At 37.9% G+C, this 21,062-nt stretch overlaps 1 protein-coding gene across 1 annotated transcript in view; it reads right to left on the minus strand.

The window, feature by feature from the left end:
* Positions 1 to 8,657: 8,657 nt before the first annotated feature.
* Positions 8,658 to 21,062, minus strand: part of LOC137298024 (neurobeachin-like protein 1) — an 82,589-nt gene continuing 70,184 nt past the window's right edge. Inside the window, exons 45-58 of the mRNA XM_067830058.1 lie at positions 20,694 to 20,834; positions 19,102 to 19,232; positions 18,783 to 18,892; positions 17,779 to 17,896; positions 17,169 to 17,266; positions 16,660 to 16,773; positions 16,039 to 16,128; positions 15,445 to 15,554; positions 15,104 to 15,276; positions 14,382 to 14,476; positions 12,207 to 12,323; positions 11,322 to 11,480; positions 10,741 to 10,889; positions 8,658 to 10,105 (exon numbers count right to left, since the gene is read on the minus strand). Coding sequence (XP_067686159.1) covers positions 9,964 to 10,105; positions 10,741 to 10,889; positions 11,322 to 11,480; positions 12,207 to 12,323; positions 14,382 to 14,476; positions 15,104 to 15,276; positions 15,445 to 15,554; positions 16,039 to 16,128; positions 16,660 to 16,773; positions 17,169 to 17,266; positions 17,779 to 17,896; positions 18,783 to 18,892; positions 19,102 to 19,232; positions 20,694 to 20,834 — 1,747 coding nt within the window. The 3' untranslated portion in view covers positions 8,658 to 9,963. The remainder of the gene's footprint in view (positions 10,106 to 10,740; positions 10,890 to 11,321; positions 11,481 to 12,206; positions 12,324 to 14,381; positions 14,477 to 15,103; positions 15,277 to 15,444; positions 15,555 to 16,038; positions 16,129 to 16,659; positions 16,774 to 17,168; positions 17,267 to 17,778; positions 17,897 to 18,782; positions 18,893 to 19,101; positions 19,233 to 20,693; positions 20,835 to 21,062) is intronic.

Here is a 21,062-nt window from a genome sequence, read left to right on the forward strand (position 1 = left end):
TGGCTAAAATAACGCTGATGTGACATAAACTTCAATTCAACTCAATTGTTATAGATGTCAAGAAGTCGGGATCTAGCAACGAACCATGTCGTCATTAAGACGTTTCTTTGTCACAAAGGTTCCCAACCAAATCCATGCAGATGCCCCAAGCAACATATATCCATGGGAAGTTCCAGTGGATAGATGTATGCCCTTTGTCAGTAAAGGTTTCGCGGTTCATGCTATTAATAGAAACATGTTCATTTATGCCCAATCGTACAATCAACTCTGCTTTTAGAAGAGACTAGTACTGTTCATGTATATCAAAAAGGTTTCGTTGTGTGTACATAAAATTGGACAAATGTTTATAAAAACAAAGATAACTGGCAAGCGCAGTGAAAGCCAATAAATCATCAGACATCAAACAGTTTAGTTCATAACCTCCACAATATTGACAATCTTAATTCTGGGCACTTGTAAACACCCGCATCGTAGCTTCTCTCCCCGCAGATACCAAGGCAACAATGCCCGATCTCACACTATTGATAGTTATCCCATTAGCTTTATTTGCTCTCAATATTTTGGATTCTATACTCAGTACATTGTATTTACCTGAGCACGTTCTTTGTTTTCATGATTTGAAAGATATCAGCCGAACGCCAATGCAAACTTTTAACAATTTGTATCAACAAGTTATGTATGTAGGACAAGCTCATTAACAAGACCTAAAATACCCCGTCTCTGACATAAAGTATACAGACACATTGGTCTCAGCAAACAGGGCTTTTTTCAAGCTAAACTGGGGAATTATGAAAGATCTGTAGTCTACTAAACGTTTGATTGTGATCTCAAATCAGGTGAAGTGGTATGTTTCTGCTGAACTTTTGATTGTGATCTGAAATCAGGGTAAACCGTTGATCGTGATCTTAAATCAAGGTAAGAGGTTTGTTTCTGCTGACCTTTTCATTGTGATCTTAAATCACGCTACGTGGTGTGTCTCTGCCAAACTTCTGAATGTGATCTTACATCAAGGTAAGTGGCGTGTTTCTGCTGAACTTTATTGCGATCGTAAATCACGGTAAGTGATGTGTTTCTGCTAAACCTTTGACTATGATCATAAATCAGGTAAGTAGTGTGTATTTAACCTGATTTGGACAACAGAGCATGTCTGTACTGCTCCAAAGATAATGTCCTGTTTATAAAGATTTAAGACAATTGTACATTAAGCCACAGTACTGAAAAGATACATCAGTTTTCAAACTTTTCCAGCTCTTGAGTTTCCAAATTGTTAAGCAACTCTGTAATGTTGGTAAATTCATATTCAAGGCTTCACGGTTAAAAGTAAATATATTCTAAAATGCGTGTGTATGTCCTCCTCATGTTTATATATTGTACCTAATCAAATACCCTGTATGTACTAAGAGTGTATATTTATTTGCATGTACACACACTGACCAGCTGCACGGCTAAAGGTAAATACAGAATTAAATTCTGACTTGACCGTGCATGTACCTACACGGTAATCTAGTTGTCATTCAACAAAAGCTTCTCAAGATTACAATAAAGTGACTTTGGATAATTATTATGTTTAGCAAAGCTACAGCGCATCCCTGTTAATGTAAGAGTATAACATCGGATATAAACTCAGGAATACGTGATTATCAGCAGACACACTGAAAGGAAGACGTGCGCCTGTGTTTCAGAGCAGCAAAATACCAAACAAACTACAAATAGTTACTGGATGGTGATTTACTCTATGTCGAAATCATCTGGCAATATTACATGCATCAAGTCAACGAATTTGACAATTCACAGTAATAAGTCGCAAAAAATCAAAAATGAGGGAATGTGTTTCAATGCCAAATATGCTTGGGGTGTTCATTTGTTTATTGTATGCTTTCTGAAGCCGCACTCAGTAATATTCCAGTTATTTCATGGCGGTCTGTAAATAATCGAGCCTCAATCAAACAATCCAAACATCAGCATGAGCATCGATTATCGCAGATTATACAATGACTATATATAGCTAGTTTCAACCATGTGAGCGAGCCGAAACGTTATCCCATAGCAGCCACATGGAAGCACTTCACATTTCTGGATGTATCTTCGCACGGAGTAAGACCATCATTGTGAAATGACGCAAACGCAGTACTATTCATAAGCAACTCCGTCTTCGACGTTGATGTTGAAGGTCAAAGTAGTGGTATACTTCCTACAGTGATGGTGTCGACAAGTGCAGCTACCTAATTGCCGTTTCAGTTGAAATTTGACACTAATGCGCATCATTCAACGGGCTCTCTCTTCATGTGTTAAATATGGAATGTGTTTTGTGCTTGTTCAGTACCTTTGATGGGAATGCTTTTATACAATTTCAGTCGCGTTTCTACTGAACCTTCAGTTTGCACTGCTTCAGCCCAGTAATGTTTGGTCAAATCAAAACTATACTTTCTATACTTTCTTTCCTGGTACTTCATTTGACGATCCAGCTTTGAGAACCAGACAAACATGCTGGTATTTTGTACCGCAACCCTGTTACAATTTTCACAACAGACAAATTTAACCAATCCTTGATATTACTTTATTATGGAATCCTCCCATTGACAAACAGTTCATAATTTCTGATAATGCAATTATTCATGGAAATCCTACATGTTACAGATCGATGACTACGTATAATGGATTGCTTAAAGACTAGAACATGTATATTTACCGTCGACACTTACGGTTGTTATAAGGTATAGTGTACCAGATCGAAAATAATGGCACTCGGTTCAAATGTCATATCACATACGTGTCTTTGATACATTGCGGTATGATGTAGCTGCTTAGATTGGTCGTCACAAATATACTCTGAAATATATTGCTATATATATGCAAGAACATGATTTGTTAGAATTATAACTGAAGGTACCACTTTCTGCTTGTGCTTAGGGACCCCCTAATGCTGTTTCATGTAACCAAATACAATTTACCGTGAAATTGCAGTGCAAAAGATGGAATGGGGTGGGGGATTTCCTTAAGATGAACAACAGTAGACAGTTGTGGTTGTATGTCTTGTAACCACTACATTAAAGTTGAATGTTCAAATCGAAAACCTTTGATAGCAGGTAATCATCGAAATTGAGCCTCTCAAAAGTAAAGCTGAAACAGAGAGTGGATGAACCGGAACCATGGTAAGTATTTGACTTTGATATCAACACGTTACATATCCATGTTTCTTAGTCTCTCATCTACCAAGCCACCACGTTGGTAGTGATATAGTATGTTTGGTCTTGGCTGTAGAATGTTCATGTTCTTGTTTTCCAGTTGAACCAAAGTTGCATATAAAAGGTAACAACATGAAGGATTATGCAAAAATATTACCTAAATTCAACAGACAGCTAATTACATGAATATACCACATGACACTATTCCGGAAAAACAAACAATGAATGCTGTGTCACCTCTGTTAGAGTAACTGCTAAATACACACAGGTTCATGGTTGTGTGCTGTACTGAACATTGCATAAAGTGTATATAAAAATGTAAATTGTGTAAATGATTGGAAAAATTTAAGAGAGTAATGCTTCAGTTTCCTATTTGACATATTACTTCACCTGTTGGCATCTTTTTACAGAATGGCTAACTTAATAACTATAAAATCAGTTCAACTAATCTTCTTTACTTATATTTCATTCTCTATTTAACACCAACAATATGTAAAAAAAACATTGGCACTTTCCATAATACAAGATAGAAACATATGAAAAGACGATACAACAGAAATGACAAATTTCCTTTTCACTTGACACTGTTAACCTTACAAAAAGGGTCATAAGGTTTCATACACTTTTTACCTGGGAGACGTTTACACAACAATGAAAATTTCCAGAGATATGTACATATCTAATAAATTACTATTGCACTTAAGTGAGTATTCATACATAAAATAAAATGCAGTGAGATTTCTAAGTTTATTTGACATTTGCCATAACCAAAAATGTTTAAATAAATTTGTATCCTTTCCTGTTCTGTTTATTTCACTAACACTGATGAAATAATGCGCATCAGATTCTTCTGAGACCAGCGTGAAATGTGTGTCATGTTACTCACTCACTTGTGGGAAAGGTAGTTACAGTTGAAGCTGTCTAAAACTTCACTCACTGGGACTTAAAAAATAACCCCCTTTAAGCAATGTGCCAAATTGTAGTGCTGATGATAAATGTACAAGCCATAAACGGGACCGAGATTTACGCCAATGTTGCTGGATTGGACAGCTGCCGGTTTTCATAGCTTTCACTGTAGTTGATTTCTACTCATTGATGATAACTGTTCAAAAGGCCAAGACGAACATAAACAAAGTTTGGTAATGCAGATAACTTTAAGGCATTGTCAAGGTATGGAAAATACGCAGTACCAATTCAGAGAATAAATTCTATAGAGTTTTGCATAATGCATTGTAAGAGGCAAACCATGAAAACTGAAGTGCTGTAATGCCCTTAAAGAAATGTGAATGAAAGAGTGGCAAGTATACTTCACAGGCAGTTTTAACACCTTGCCATTTATAAGCAGTAATCACAATATTTGTATTGCCTGTGATGAACATATAATACATAAAGTTATTGGATGAATGTTTTCATCTATAAAATGCTTTATCAAAATTAATATGAAAAACAAATATTTGTCACCTTCCTGACTGAGCTTGCAAGCTGAGACTTTCTCTATGGGTCCTGAATATGTTCTGAGGTTATTAGATGAACATTTGCCAAAATATGTTGATTAATAAGACAAACATCAACCTGACACAGACTCATGTTAAATGTTAGTATGACTGCCAAAAGAATTCATGCAAAAATTAGACTTCATTAGGAAATCATCAAATCCACAAACCTAAAATTTCCTTAGGAACTCATTCTCTCAGAGTTATGCTGTTTAATCATAAGTATTTAGCAGACACAATTCTTAATTTCCACACTAAGTCATTGAAATATTCTTAAAGTAACATGTAATATGCTAATAAAATAACTGAGATATCAATGTTCAGAAACACTGCAAAAACTAGCCCTTACATTTTGCAAGTATTCCAAATGACTTTCAATCTCCCAAATATTACACTGCAATAATATCTAAACAGAACATTACCACAGAATTATTTTTGCTTCAATAAGGAGAAAGAAGGCCCAAATGTATGTTTAGTGACTGACCATGCATTTCAGTGTACAATATCTTCATGGTGTCGGGGAACAAATGATCCATCAACCACCAAACATCTGAAACTAAGCTGATAAATATAGTGCGTAGAAGATGCATTGTATATTGACAATATCTAAACAGTCACATTCAAACCGAGACTGAACTGAAACACACTGGAACTGAGTTAATGGAATGATACAAAAGCAAAAGCTAAAAATAGAAATATTGAACAAACATTTGAAAGAAAAACAAAAGCAAAACATGTGTAATTGAAATTCAACTGAACAAGTGATTTTTCTTATTATCCATCAATAATGAATCTAAGGTCTGAAAATCAGAAATGCACTGATATGCACATATATGCTGTTTATACATTATGCATTTAGGAGACAGAGTGTATATTTAGAGGACATGGTTCCTAGTACAATAACAACGTATACATGGTTCATGATGGTTCTTAGTAAACACACAGCATACAGATACAGCTCTTGACAGTTATTTAATCCCTAACCAGCAGGATTAATGCCAGACATTCTGGCCTGATCCCACAGGTCTTGCTAGCACTTGCTTCAGTTTGATGTGAGAAACTTCCCCTCTGATATGTCGTAAAAAGGGTGTTTAAGTATCAATGATGTAGTGCTTTCACACAAACATATTTCTTGTTATTATTAATATTAATTTGACATATTTGAAATAATTGATAATTCCCATAATACAGTAAGGAAGCAACAATATAATTGATTCTTCAAGATAGATATATTTTCCATACAGGTAATATTGCTGTTAGTGTTTTGGCAATCTAAAGTCATGGTTTCCTAGAGGTTGTGCATATATCCAGGGAGACTCTAACAGGTTGTAGATTATCCCTGACATATACACATAAAGCCAATCCTTCACAAGACAGGCACTATAAAATAGTTTATTATATTTGTTTCCTTGAACAGCCATAGTAAACATTTTTATGGAATGTTCTTTTTGGTTGCTTATTTTTCAATGTTATACATAGTGCCTAGTGTGTGAGGTGAAACATTTCATACTGTATTTTGAACTTTATGGAGTATTGGTATAAGAACTGAGGTATGTCACAATGATCATTTGCAAAAGTTATGTATATACTCAAAAATATACAACTTACACTATAATTCACATTTATTTTTAACATTATTAAGTAGGTATCAGCCATTTGAACACACTAATCAAGCTCCCACTGTTGAATACTGCCATTCAATAATCAGTGAATAAAGGTAACGCTTTTCAGTAAATGAGTTTGTGTGCTCAGTTCTAACAATCTGACCAGTGTTTAAAAATAGATATAAAAAGAAACAAAGACCATCACTTGACAAAATACAGCTGTTTCAAACTGAGCCTTCCTAATTTTTTCTGGATGATGGTTTTTTTATGGAGAAGGAAAGGTTTTTGTCATATATCTTTTAAGGCTAATTGCAAATGTAAATATTTTCTAAAGAATTGTGAGTTCTATATAATGAACTGTAATTTACTGTTATAAAGAATGAAAACACTTTTTTTAGGTCTTTAGACATTTTAAAGTGATCTCTCTTTGTCACTAATTTTAATTGGAGTAACCGTAGTCTTTATGTGTATTTTGAATAAAATATACAGAGTAAGCAGGGATAAAAATGAAAAGTCTGTAATATTTGTCAGTTTATCATAAGCATGAATGTGATAAATGTATTTGTACAAAACACATCAGTTCGGTTTCTTAGCAACAAAAGCAGATTCAAACCTTGAATGGATGGCATCATAATCAACCAAACCAGACCTCAGCTGACACCTCTCCCAAGTTTGCAATGAAGTGTGCCATTTTCTGTTGAAGAATTCACACATTTAAACATACCCAGAAGACAAAATGTCACTTAGAAAAGTTACAAAACAACTTCACTGACTCAACGTGGATTATATTATAGAAACATGTTAGTTTTCTTGTACATTTTGGAAACAAGTACAAATTCACACAGTATGAAGAGTATATACAAAACTAACACTACACAATATATTATTTTGATATAGGGTTTACTTGGGAATATACATACACTCTACAGTTTTGATAATTTAATTTCTCTCTGAAATGACTCCTTGGCAAAAACATTCACAGAACTCTTGCACATTTTTAATTGTCTATAGAACTAACAAATATATATGAAGTATTGTATGTACAGAGACATATTCACTCAAGCAAGATTTTCCTCTATTAAGGAGTTAAAGTCAATACATTAATTTAAACATAAAATATGTTACAGGCACAATACAAACGTTACAGCCTCCCCTGATTATAAAACTTATTATTCCTGATTATTACCATAGATCAGTTTATTGACAAGCAATCACAGAAGGCTTTACATGTATAAGTCCATAATTCCAAAGACCTCTGTCTTAATCTGCCTCGAAAAACTCAACAAGGACAAAATGTTTGATCATTTGGCAAAGGGATAAAAATGTACAAGACCAGAGTTGCAAGATTTTACATGCTACTAATTTCAGTTATCAAGTTAGCAACCTTGTGATTTAAAAACTAAATATTAACAGTGCCATTGCATTGTATCTCATACTGATATACATATGTACAGTCAACAATACAAAATGTCAACAAAGCCACTGAGCATATTGTGCTGTCAGCTATCCAGATATCCAGATACGACAATAAAAACCAGCTTGCTCAGCAATGAGAGAGTTAGAAAGCATCAGTTGTTACCTTTGGTGAAGGAACAAGTTTTATGGATGATCAACTTCTTTATTTTCACAGTGGCGACGTTTCGGTATGGATTCTTATACCGTTTTCAAGCATAATCCAAGTTGGTCATCCATTAAACTTGTTCCTTCTCCTTTAGGTCAGCAACTTCTAAAATGCCTCTAAAGCAGTTGTTACCTTTACCAAGACTATGTGGAAAAACCTTTGGACAAAGAACTATCCTTGCAAAGCAACTCTGATCTTGCACTATGAAGGACAATGGAAGTTGACAATGGAGGGTACAGGAAATATCACATCACCACATGGACATAACCAGTCAGACAGCATGGACACACATGGACGAGTTAGTGATGTATGGACACAGATGAACCATTCATGGACATAGTTTTGTTCACACATGGACAGTCAAGTTAGTGAAGTATGGACACTGATGAACCATTCATGGACATACGCAATTACACACAAGGAGATAGGCACATAGTGCACAAACATATACATGAAACCACATGGTAGACTATCACCTATATCAATATTGATGTGCAATATTTACACTTACAATGACAATAAAACAAAATGAAATCTTTTGAAGTTTTTCCACGATTATGTCTGATTACAATTACGATTTCCCTCACTGAACTATGATTAGTTCATGCTATCATGCTCCTGGTTCAGTCAATATAAACTTGCTTTGCAGACTCATAAATCCACACTTGTAAAGACAAAAAGCATGAAAATTCCCATGCACAAAAGTAAATGATCTCATGCTTAATATTAAATAACAGGGGTTAAACAAGTTTCACATGTATCTTCTTCAAGTATATTTCTTATCTCCTTTGAATTATGTTTAGTCAGTCCTCAGTGCATTAACAGAAACACATCCACAACAATATTTATCACTCCAGAGAAATCCATATTCTTTCAATTCATCTGTCAAATCATTACAGAATCTTTGTGAAGATATATCTACAAACATTCTAGACAAAACAATCACATAACTGAGAGTTGCTGTAGATCTGATCATGTCCTCTGACATGCTGAGAAGTGTAAAAAGGACACTTAGATGAAAACACATTCAAATGCTGCATTAAACAAAAGACCTTCAACTATTCCTTTGCACACAACAGCACTGATGATTTAACATAAATAATTGTGCTTTGAGAAAAGCATTAACATGACATAAACCAAGTGGAGTTAAAGTTCAAACACAACATGTTTCACATGTTGACCACGTATATCACAAAATCGTTCTGTAAACTGCAGTCAACTTTTCTTATCACAAATCCTTACTGTTGAAACAGACGCTTACAGCATCAGTAGGTAGTAGCTAATCAGGAAACACTATAAATTTCAACCACAAAGTTTGCTGGGACTGACTATTATCTAGTCCTATTGCTGTGTTTCTTTATGTGTTGCAGAAACAAAACTATAGCCAGGTTGTTCAGATCAATTAACTGCCATCCCTGAACTGTGCTGATGTTTGGAGTAAATACATCTTCTAACCTAGTTTCTGTCAAATGTAAGGTAAACACTGGACATCATAAGCCTACCTGCTGTAAACAGTTTTGTAAACATCAAATACAAGTAGGACCTGGTTGCCATCAAAGATATTGCTAAAGGCTGACCTTGCAAAATTTGGGCTTGTCAAAGATATTGTTCAAAGTTGACATTGCAAACTCTGGTAGCTGTCAAGATATTGTTAAAACCTGACATCAAAACAACTTGGTTGTTTTCAAGGATTTTGTTAACACCTTACATCACAAAACCTGGTCCTGTCAAAGATACTGTTAACACCTGACATCACAAAACCTGGCTGCTCTGAAAGATATTGTTAACACCTGACATCATAAAATCTTGATTCCTGTGAAACATATTGTTAACATTTCATATTACAAAACTGGTTTATCGCTTGATTCTACAACACGTTTATTACTGATTCATTGCCATTTCTGTGACGCCATTTTGGCAAACAAGCACAATTTCTGAAACTGTTCTGTTCTTGACTACAGCCTTGTCACCCACTTCTTCTGTCTGGGGTTATAAAGATGACATTCTCAAAATCAAGTTGGTTTGTTGTTAAAACTTGTCTAATGAACTTTAGGCCATTGTTATCGGATTTCTGGCTTGCCTTTGGTGCCGACGATGATGAGTTTACCATCACGAAGTCCAGCAAGGATGTGACTGTTGCCGTTGGTTACAGTCAGACACTGGATGGGGACGAGCAGCTGAAGGGTAGTCAGGTTCTTCAAGCTGCATTAGGAAGACATTGTTAGTATACAGAATGACTGAGTGACTGAATAAGGATTAACACAGCTTTGAATGAGGTGTAATTTGCATTCTATTCTTTGAGTTGTTTCATGGCAAACTCAGTTACCACTGTAATGGAGTCAGTAGGTTTAATTTTATGCTGCACTCAGCGATATTCCATCTATATGATGATGGTCTGTATATATTCGTGTCTGGGCGAAACAACTCAGTGATCAACAGCATGAGCATCAATCTACACAGTTGGGATACGATGACGTGTCAACCAAGTCAGCGAGCCTGACATTGAAATGGGTCACTGAAGATCTATTCTAAGCCAGATCTTCATGGGTCCACTTTAGAGGAACAAGCAATCAACTTCTGTAATGTTCTGTAAAAGTTGTTGTGGCTTCTCAGACATCTAAGACAAACAGTTAGTCTTAGTCTTAGTCTTAGTTAGTCTCTCTTATTAGAGAAATCCAGTTATGCTCTCGGTTTGCCCGCTGTGTATATTTACTTCAAAAATAATCTGCAGGAAATTACAATAAATTGTATTGTCAACTGTTAGGAAAACATAATCCATCATAACCTTATTCAACAAGCCATGTAATCTGTGAACATCAAGCTCTGGTACTACTCACCCAAACAGCTGTTTGATCATAAGGTGTCCTTGGCAATCCCCAGCCACCAGGTACTGTCCAGCCACAGCCATGTGCCCAAGTGGGTAACGCATTTCCTCAGTGAAAAGGTGCTTGCCGTTCACAGAGTACAGGTGCAAGGTGTAGTGTTCCTGTAACAGAGATGTGATGGAGAAATGAAAACCTGTCACCAAATAACTCACACTTGGATCTTGATAAAAACATATCCAAAATAATATGCATTCTATCATGGAACCATACTCAAAGAACCAGGGCCTTGATTTCTGAAGCTCTCTTGAGCTAAGAAGGTCCTAAGTTTGTGTTATAGTATGGCACTTATGACTATCTTGGCACCTAGTAAACTTTAAAAATCTAGGCCCAGCATCCATACACTTTCTCTGGTACTTGCAACTAGCGATGTTCTAAATCATTAATATTATACATTAGGACTGACTTTCACATTTAACTTTGATCACTGTGCCCTAGTTTTACATTGTAAAACACCTTACTGCACCCCTGTTGAGTTACAACAAAGCCCGAACCATTTATACTCTGACAGTCCATAAGACTGATATGAGACTTACCTCACATGTGGAGGTGTACTCTTGGCAGTACAACAGGATCTGGCCGATCTCGGACACCACCATGAGGGGGATGGACAGGTGTGACCCTGGGTCAGATGGAGGGCGCAGTGTTCTCATGTAATGGCCTTTCCTTACAGTGTGTATGATCACAGACCCATCCTGCATGCACATAACAATAATCATATCATAACCAAGAATTTCAGGAATGCTCCACAATGAAGTGATCTTTAACAAGCACAAGAAGCAATCACCTCCTGGTGGCAAAGAAGAACACCTGGAGATGTTTGTTTCTTTTGCCTATTTTGCCAACATGTGCAACTTGTTCTTAAACACCACTGATGTAGTGGTATAGTGGCAAATTTGGCCAGAACTGATACTACGTGTATACTCATGATAAGCAGTCAATGTGTTAATGAGCTGGTAATCTGTCCAGCAATGATCAACATTTATGGATTATTTATTTCTTCACAGAAAGACTTGTATTCTTTGATAACCTGAACAGAAATTTCCTTGCCCACAAACTTAATGTTAATGAGCTGATCGACTTTCAGCAAATAGCAACTGAGAGTTTAGTGAAACTGTACAGCAGTGGAGTCAACAATGTCCTCCTGTATCACTCCGTTGTGTAAATAATGATATTCATGCTGTGTGTTCCTGGGAACGCCTAACCGAAAGGGCTGGCTACAAATTTATAACATCACACAGTAAACTAACTTAATTATCTAAACTTTAACAAAAGAGTTCACCTCATGACGGGGTCTGACATGACCCCGAAACGTTGTGTGGCAAAGAATTGAAAGGAAGATTTATCCATAAAAGATCTTGGTTTAACAGATCAGTCCAGTGACGATAGGTGATAAAAACTCTCGTTGAACTATCTCATACCTTGGAGGCTGAGAGAGCCAAGTCTAGTTCCACAGAGATGTGGACGGAGGTCACCTCAGCATCATGGCCATACAGTGTCTGGACAGGCTTGTTGTACACATTACTGCTGACCCCTCCCTGTAACAAGGAACAATGGAATTCGTTGAATCAGTATGATCATACTTACCTACCTGGCTGCAAAGTCAATTCACTGCAGAGTGTGAATGAGTTTAGCTTCATGCTACATATAGCAATATTCCAGCAATATCACGGCAGGAGATAACAGAAATGGGCTTCCCACATTGTACCCTTGTGGGGAATTGAACATGGGTCTTCAGCACTTGGCAACCCCGCCACCCCAATTCACTGGAAGGACTGTGACAGCAACAAAACAACCCTGCCACAACATTGTTAATGAAACGAAGGCATTTTTTGTGATGTACCTGCCCTATCATGGCAGGACTCTTTAGAATATGATTTGGTACTACTTTACCATCTATATTCCCCAGAAACGTTTAACACAGCCATGTTGGTTCCATTGAATCTGTCGTAGCTGACTGCAACAACTGATTCATGAAATGAGAACCATGTGTACTGATTTTGACTAATGTGATCTGGACCTTATGCTGAGGATGTGGAATAAAGGCTGACAAACGTGGGCGGCCCACAGGAACCTTCTTTGTTCCAAAGGCTTTGGTGTTGTTTGGTTAAACCAATCCATAGGTAATGTCTGTGTTTTCCTGAACCAGTTTAGACATCGCTGTATATGTATGTTTCAACAAGAATGGCACTCGAGGTTAGAAGAAAGCTCTCGTTGGGATTGTTACAGAGAGTTTAAGTCCCTATTAGAACCAGAAAGATACTTATCCCTTGTGACTACAAAGAATCTGAGACTGTTACTTGTAAAGCCTTGATGATGACCCACGCTCAGGAAGGCCTTCAACAGCAACCACTCCAGAAAACATCACGCGAGTGCTCGATATGTTGATGGATGATCGACGATTGACTACTCGACATATTGCTAGTGTAGTGGGCATCTCTCATGAGAGGGTTGAGCATATTATCGCCAACGAATTAGGAATGTCGTTTTGAAGCAGATCGAGATGATTTTGTGGCATGATTTGTAACCATGGATGAGACCTGGAAACAAAACTACAGTCAAAACAGTGGAAGCATCCTGATTCACCAGCTCCGAAGAAAGCCAAGTCTGTTCCTTCAGCTGGAAAGGTGATGGCATCAGTCTTTTGGGATTCCAGGGGTATTCTGCTCATTGATTATCTTGAAAAAGGTCAAACTATCAACGGCAGATACTATGCTGATCTACTGAACCAGTTGCGAGAAGCAATCAAAGCCAAACGACGAGGGATGATCGCTAAAGGTGTCCTCTTCCACGAAGACAATGCGCCTGTTCACAAACCGGTGGTGGCCATGTCAACAATCCGCGATTGTGGCTTTGAACTCATTGACCATCCTCCTTATTCACCTGTTTTGGCTCCTTCTGACTTCCACCTGTTCCCAAAAATGAAAAAGGAACTCGCCGGTCGCCATTTTGCAAGTAATGATGACGTCATTTCCGCTGTGACTGATTTTTTTAGGGTAACTGAAGAAGATTTCTTCCTGACCGGTATTCGGGCCTTGCAGCATCGCTGGCAAAAGTGTGTGAACTTGGAAGGGGACTATGTAGAAAAATAAATTACAAACGTGGACTTTGTAACTTTTTTTCACAGTGAGGCTTAGAACTTTTCAACCAACCCTCGTAATGCAGCATTTTACAAACTTGTTTCCTCATGCAATGTCTACATTTTAAAAGATTATCACTGTATATTCATCATGCTATTACGTTACGAAAACAATTGCTATCCCCCTAAATGTAAATTTTCTTTGTAAGCACTGTATATGGGCCGGTGGTTTCATACAAATAAACATATTTTGACTTTGGCTTTGAGTGAACATGTACATGTATATCAAGTTTTGGTGTATCATTGTTCATACAGTAGCGTAGTTACCTTTCACACTAGCTTTCCAAATGTCCCGTTCATACTGTGTGACCTTGACATCTGCCATAAGCCTGGTGCGGAGGTAATCATTTGCAGCAACAAGGACAATGTGAAACAGCCCCTTCACACTAAACTGTCTGCTTAATAACCATCGGACGACACTGATCTGACTCTTGCAGTAGACAATATAATGACTTACCTGCTGTAGAATCTCCCAGATCATGCAGGTTGTGTCTCTGGAACCAGTGATCAGATGATTCCCACAGTAGTCAAGGGCCAAACATGTCACAATATCTGAAACAGGCAGCATGAACGGATTAACACAGCAACGTTTTGATACAGCTTCTTATATCACTGTCAAGCAAGTATGAGGCAGATAAGACAGGATGGTGCATATATGGTGCTGTATCGAAGCATCGCTTCACCCGATTAAAGAAGTTGCTCATCCATAAAGTTTGTCCTTAACAAAGCTTGGGTTGTGGCACACTGAGCCAATGACAAGTATAATAATGTTAGTGCTTTGAGCAAACACCTTTTTCTGAGAGGAAGTGAGTGAGTTTAGTTTTATGCCACACTCAGCAATCTTCCAGCTATATGGCGGCGGTCTGTAAATAATTGAGTCTGGACCAGACAATCCAGTGACCAACAACATGAGCATCGATCTGAACAATTGGTGACACAGTCATTACCATGAAATCAACAGAGTGTGAGTGTGTGTGTGTGTGTGTGTGTGTGTGAGAGAGAGAGAGAGAAGGGAGAGAGAGGAAATAAGTGAGTGAGTGAGTGAATTGATTTTAACGCTGCTAGGAACAGTCCAGCAGACTGACTTCCAGAAGCAGTTTCACATCACACAATGTTTGCATACATTTGTAATTCATATCATGGCAATCATAGATGCATGACCATGTTCTCAGATCTTACCGATGTGTCTGACAATATGGTTGATTCGCTTAGCTTTCCCGAGATGGTAGACCTGTAGACTGTTGTCCCAGTATCCCACACTGAACAACAGCTTTGCATCATGTGACACAGCAAACAACTTCGGGACGACTCGTATACCAGGAGCAAATGGACCTCCAACTCTCTTCTTGGTTCTGTTGGAGAGAGGCAAAAAGTCACACGGCACTAAGAGCAGTCACAGAACAGAATTATGGATTTATTTAAGAATATTCAGAAAATCCAACAAAGGCATCAATTTACTAATTCATCATGGAGAAAGACACACATTCGTTCAAAATCTCATCTTTTTTTTTATCACTCACTTGGCATTGAACATGGACGGATCCTTTTCAAATGTATAATAGTTGGAGATAGACTTGTCAAATGGCAGCCAGCCATGGATGCCTATTATGCCATTTTCTGTCACTGTAATCTGTAAAATTGGAGAAAAAAAGCAAATAATGAGATGATAAGTAAAATAAACAAAAAGATTTACTGCTATTCATAGCCATATACTGAGTCATGAAATCCATCTCATTACTATCATGTAACTCTCTCTTGCAGTTACACAGATCAGTGTTCATTATCTTAATCACTGGATTGTCTGGTCCAGACTCGATTACCATATCCACCATACAGTTGGAATATTGCTGAGTGTGGTTTTAAAATAAACAAACACACTAACAGATATATCATGGTGATCTGTCACTAAATATAATGTAAGCCAGATACCCAAGTGGTTGACATAAGTAGCAACATTAAATCTTGTGATATAACCAGCTATTGTGTGACATTCCCATATTGTAAGCAGGACCTGCACTCAGCGTGCTTGCTGAACTGGATGACAAACTGAGTGAGTTAATACAAATGTCAGATTGGCAATGTCTCTGCCATATCGTGCCGAGATCATGTCTCACCATGCTGTCTGGCATGCCGTGCTGAATGATGGATCGGAACTGACTGCGAGGGATGTTCACGTACACCATTGGGTCCTGGTCATTGGATACCTGCAACAGACAACCATTCAGAATTCATTAAACACATGGGAGTTACACAGCCTATCTTCCTTAGATCACATTCTTTGTTCACATACCATACGTGACAAATCCTCCTAAGGAGCAACATTAGGTGGAACACTGAGAGAAAGGTCTCAATAAATGAACTTATCAGATGTGAAGTTTCTAAAACGATTTGGTATCATTTCTTTAGCACCTTGACTTGAAAATTGTTGGTAGTCTTATCACTTCAACAAAATCAACATCAATAAAAATGTACACCTGTAAATGTATGTGTATAGGTATTCTACCATTCACAGTCTGGAACACAAAGGTGTATAATATTAGGAACAAAATAATGTGGCGTTAGTGTTTCATTCTTCTCCACAAGTGAACAGCTGCAAATGTTTTCATCAATGGATCCACATCCTGCTAACTACAAATCCCCCTGCAGTTTTCTGGACAACTGAGTCAAATACATCTGTATTTGTGACTACTGTCCCTTGCACTACACTCAGTGTTGGGAACTTCCTGCAGACTCACCTCGACAAAGAAGGGTTTCAGCTGTGACAGAAAATTGAAAATGCTGAGTGGTCTCCCAGTTTTAGCTGCCCTGGTAACAGCATCATCAAGCGCCAGTCTTCTTGGATGGGGTTCCTGGTAATGGAACAGTTTCTTGGAATCAAATCTATCAAAGTATTGACTTTGTTGCCACAAGGCCCCCCTCATGGTTTATGGTAAAGGGGGTGATGATGACTCGTATGGGAAGCATGTACAATATGAATGACATTCCACTCCCCCCCTACCCCTCCCAAATTACACATCAAAGGTTTCGTAATTTATGGCTACTCAGTTAGGTCTTGTAGGAACAAAATGGAAATTCCTTCATACCCTTTGAAATATGAAGTTAATATCTGATATTTGATCCCTGTCACCTGACCACAGACAGTGTACAGAGCTACAAAATCTTATCTGGATCATCCGTTCATAGTCAATACACAGAGCTACAATATCCGACCTCAAACTCTACAGCTAGTTCAGTAATGACTGACCTTGAGCAACTGTGTTGGTGTCTGGCCGAAGTTGTTGATCATGCCTTCCAGGGCTTTCCTCTCCTTCTCATTCTCAATGGCATCTAGGTCCACAGCTCCTGCAGCACACACAACATACACTTGAATAAATTATGATAATAATGTGTCCATTTATATATCACCAAGCGCTACTCCAGGTATGCTCACAGCGCGAACAGTGAATACCACACCACATTATTGCCTGTCAGGCACTAGAAGGTTATAGTCACATCATATAGCACCTTTTCCCACCAGGTACCCATTTTCAGCTGGGAGAACAGAGGCAAATCTTAACAAACTCACCTGTCTAAGGTGAGACTACATGTAACGCATGTGCTTTGTGCAGAACTAAGTCGTAGAAACTCTCAGGAGTCAAGCTGCCAAACACCATCACCCATGCATGAACTTGCAAAAGGCAAATATTATGGATGACAATTTCTTGTCTGTGCCAAACGTTGCTTAACTTCATTTGATTTGTGATCTTTTTGCACAGGACCAGACACACCACCACTAGTGACTAGGAGTGCATCAGAGTATTTGGCCTCATAGTCTAATCTACCAAGGCTGCCCAAGCAGTACACTTTGAACTAACCTTCGTAGGTGCAGTAGTAGAAGACATTGAGGGCATCTACAGCAGCTGGGCCTTTCTGTTTGTAGCCAAATATCAGGTCGATCCAGTGATGGAGGTTCCTGGACACAAACTCTGACTCCTGGAAATAAGAAACCTTGACTCCATTTGGGAAAGTCAAACATGTATGAATTTGTACACATATTCTTGTCTGTGAGCTTCCAGAAACATTACTTGTTATCTTTCTAATCACATGAATGACTTAACGACTTGAAAAGAAAACTTGATCCAAAATACAAGCTATCTTTCAAGAATTTTCAATCTCTGTGTGGTGCAACATCCTCGTTATAACTGGGAAAAAAATTCTCAAAAAACACTGTCAAAATACGTATGACGTCCTAAAAACTATGATCCTATGATATTCACGGTAATAGTACACACAAGATATCTACATTGAGGATAACTTATATTTAATACAAATTAGGATATTCATGAATTACAAATCTCATCCTGGCACAAGTCTCATTCCTGCCTCCACCTCAAGGCAAGAAGGGAAGCCAGGGATCTATGACAGATAACTGATTGGTAACCACAGGCAACAGGTACCTGGAAGCACATTTTGGGTTCAATGATATGAATGAAGCCAAGACAACAATGGCACAATGTTGCACCCTGATATGAACTAACATCATCTTGTCATTTGTATTGCCATTGTGTTACACTGTCCACAATTAGATATGACTGCTTGTCTTCTACTGCACAAGACAGGTGAAAGTTTGGAGTGAGTGAGTGAATTTAGTTTTACGCCACTTTTAGCAAAATTCCAGCAATGTTACGGCATGCATCATCAGAAAAGGGCTTAACACACTTTATGTTGGTTATTGAACCCAGGTCTTCAGCATGAGGAGCAAATATTTTAACCACTCGGCGACCCCACCAAACTGAAAGTTTGGAAGAACTGATTTCTTTCAACCATGAATGATTAGTAATGAAAAAACAAATGGCATTTTACTAATCACTGAACGTACCAGAGCTTCCCTGTGTAGGTTGATGAACTCCTCTGGGGTGGATGCCCAGGGCGGCAGAATCACATCCCCAACTCTCTCTTTTGTCAGTTGCAGGCGACCCAAGTCAAACTCTGGGAGCCATAAAAGATATGATTTTAATTTCAAGGATCCAAGCATCAAGTTTGGATCAATATCAGACAATTAACTTCATCAACAAAAAGAGGTGTGAGTATAAGACACTGAGCGATAGAAAGTGCTGATGTTGATGTATGCATCATTAGGGCATGGAATGCTTTAATCAATTACTCAGTTTCCACTACAACACTATAAATCAACTCACCATCGGAGTTCATAAGGAACTCTGGCAGGTAGAAGAACTCTGGAATGAGTTCTTTGACATCGTTGGGGTTTTCATACAGTGACTGCCAACTGCCTGGGATAGAGTGAAACTGACGATCTGCCACATCAAATCTGCAACAGAAACATCACTTAAGTAGCAAGTTTCTTGTTGCAACCGATGTACAAAACATTGCTTTGGAAGAAACATGCTGAAATATCATCAAATGTATCTGTGTGATTGTTACTTAGATAACCTGGGTTATGAGGACCAGAAAAAGATTCTGCTGAACAGCTGTGAAATAAAGCCCCATGACACCTGAAATAATGGGAAGAAACAAAATGTTGGCCATCTAATTGTTGAAAATGCTTTCAATGAGTAAATAACGCAGGTCTCGGAGTCCATGGATTACAAGACTGTAATCTGTTCGTGATTGCTAAGAATAACGTGAAATTGGTGCTATCGCAGTAGGCGCGAAAAAGGGACCCTCGCGAATGTGGTAAGCTCAAGTTGTATGCATATGGAATGAGGTAATACCATTCCCTCACAACGTTTCTGTTGTTTCTGTCAACAGTTTTAACACATAAAATTGCGACTGAATTTAATCAAATAAAATGTGGTTTCTGACACCATACGTTCTGGGATGACTGTGTTTTACCGTGCTAGAGCGCAGTGTGTTGCATCACAGCAAACATTGTAAGTATTTGTCGTTAACTCAGCATGTCTTGTCTTTCATAAGTTACTACTATGATGTTGTTATGATCATTATTGAGAAAACCCGGCATGTTTTAAGCAACTGAAACAATGGATATATATACGATAAACACTGTCAGTTGCCACCCGCACTGAATTTCACTAGTTAATGTAATTTATAAGAGCGCAACAGCGAATTTGTTGATGAGTTGAACTGCGGATTTGTTGTTGAAGGGGTGTGATCGCAGTTCAACTTTTTTTATGGGAGCCACGATTGCCCCGTGGTTTAGCCGAATCTGCAGTATCACCAAGCGCATTATTGCGAGGGATGACTGTAGAATATTTATGACCTTTAAAAGATGAGATGGTCTGACAACAGCACAAACATGACCTCACATCCCTGAGAATGTGCAAGTAAGGTGTAATGCAGTTGGACAAAAAGAAAAAGATACTACCGAATATGATAAGTCCATGATGAACCGTTTGGGATGTGAGGCTAATACTGAAGGACATTTGTAAGCAGTGAAAATACTACTGTTAGGAATCTCATAATTGATGATTGGTTAATTTTCATGTTTGTTAATTTCACAAAATGCATTTGCAAATTTCACATCGTTAAAGGATTACTAGTTTGTTAGGAACATAAATTTTCTGGAGTCTTTAAGATAAATTCAGTCATAACTTTAAACAACCATGTAGTGCTTATGAAATGTAAATTTAATGACACAGACAAACCAACCTCGTGAAAAATATTGTTAATGCAAACAAGTGTTCCAAAAGTGTTTGTGTGTATAAAAACACGATCAACTGCGAGTTTGTTTAGTCACTCTGACCAATCTTCGATTATTCCAAGTAATCAGACCATCATTAAAATGCACATATTAATTTTACAACAGACTCACTTGCCACTCTGCAGCTGTATGTGCAGCGAGGTGAACGGCTCCATCCTCACCATGTAGTGCATCACGCTCGCAGCATTGGAATAGTGGGTCCCATAGTGAAACTTCTCTATGTTACCTGTTGGGTCCTCAAACGTTTCATACCTGTCAATAAATACAGCGCATATAGTTAACATAAACAACACATACAGCTAAAATACACAGAAAATACTGTCTAGACATGGAACAGAACAGTCAAGTCACCGGTGTGGTAATCATGATGAAGCTTATGTTCAGTGAGTTGGGTCTAAGGCTGGATTCAACAATGTTTAATCACAAGAGGAAACCAATCCAGTGATGCATGTCAGATGTTTAACATCATGATGTAACCCA

The sequence above is a fragment of the Haliotis asinina genome, chromosome 10 (assembly GCF_037392515.1).
Source record: "Haliotis asinina isolate JCU_RB_2024 chromosome 10, JCU_Hal_asi_v2, whole genome shotgun sequence".
Lineage (NCBI taxonomy): Eukaryota > Metazoa > Mollusca > Gastropoda > Lepetellida > Haliotidae > Haliotis > Haliotis asinina.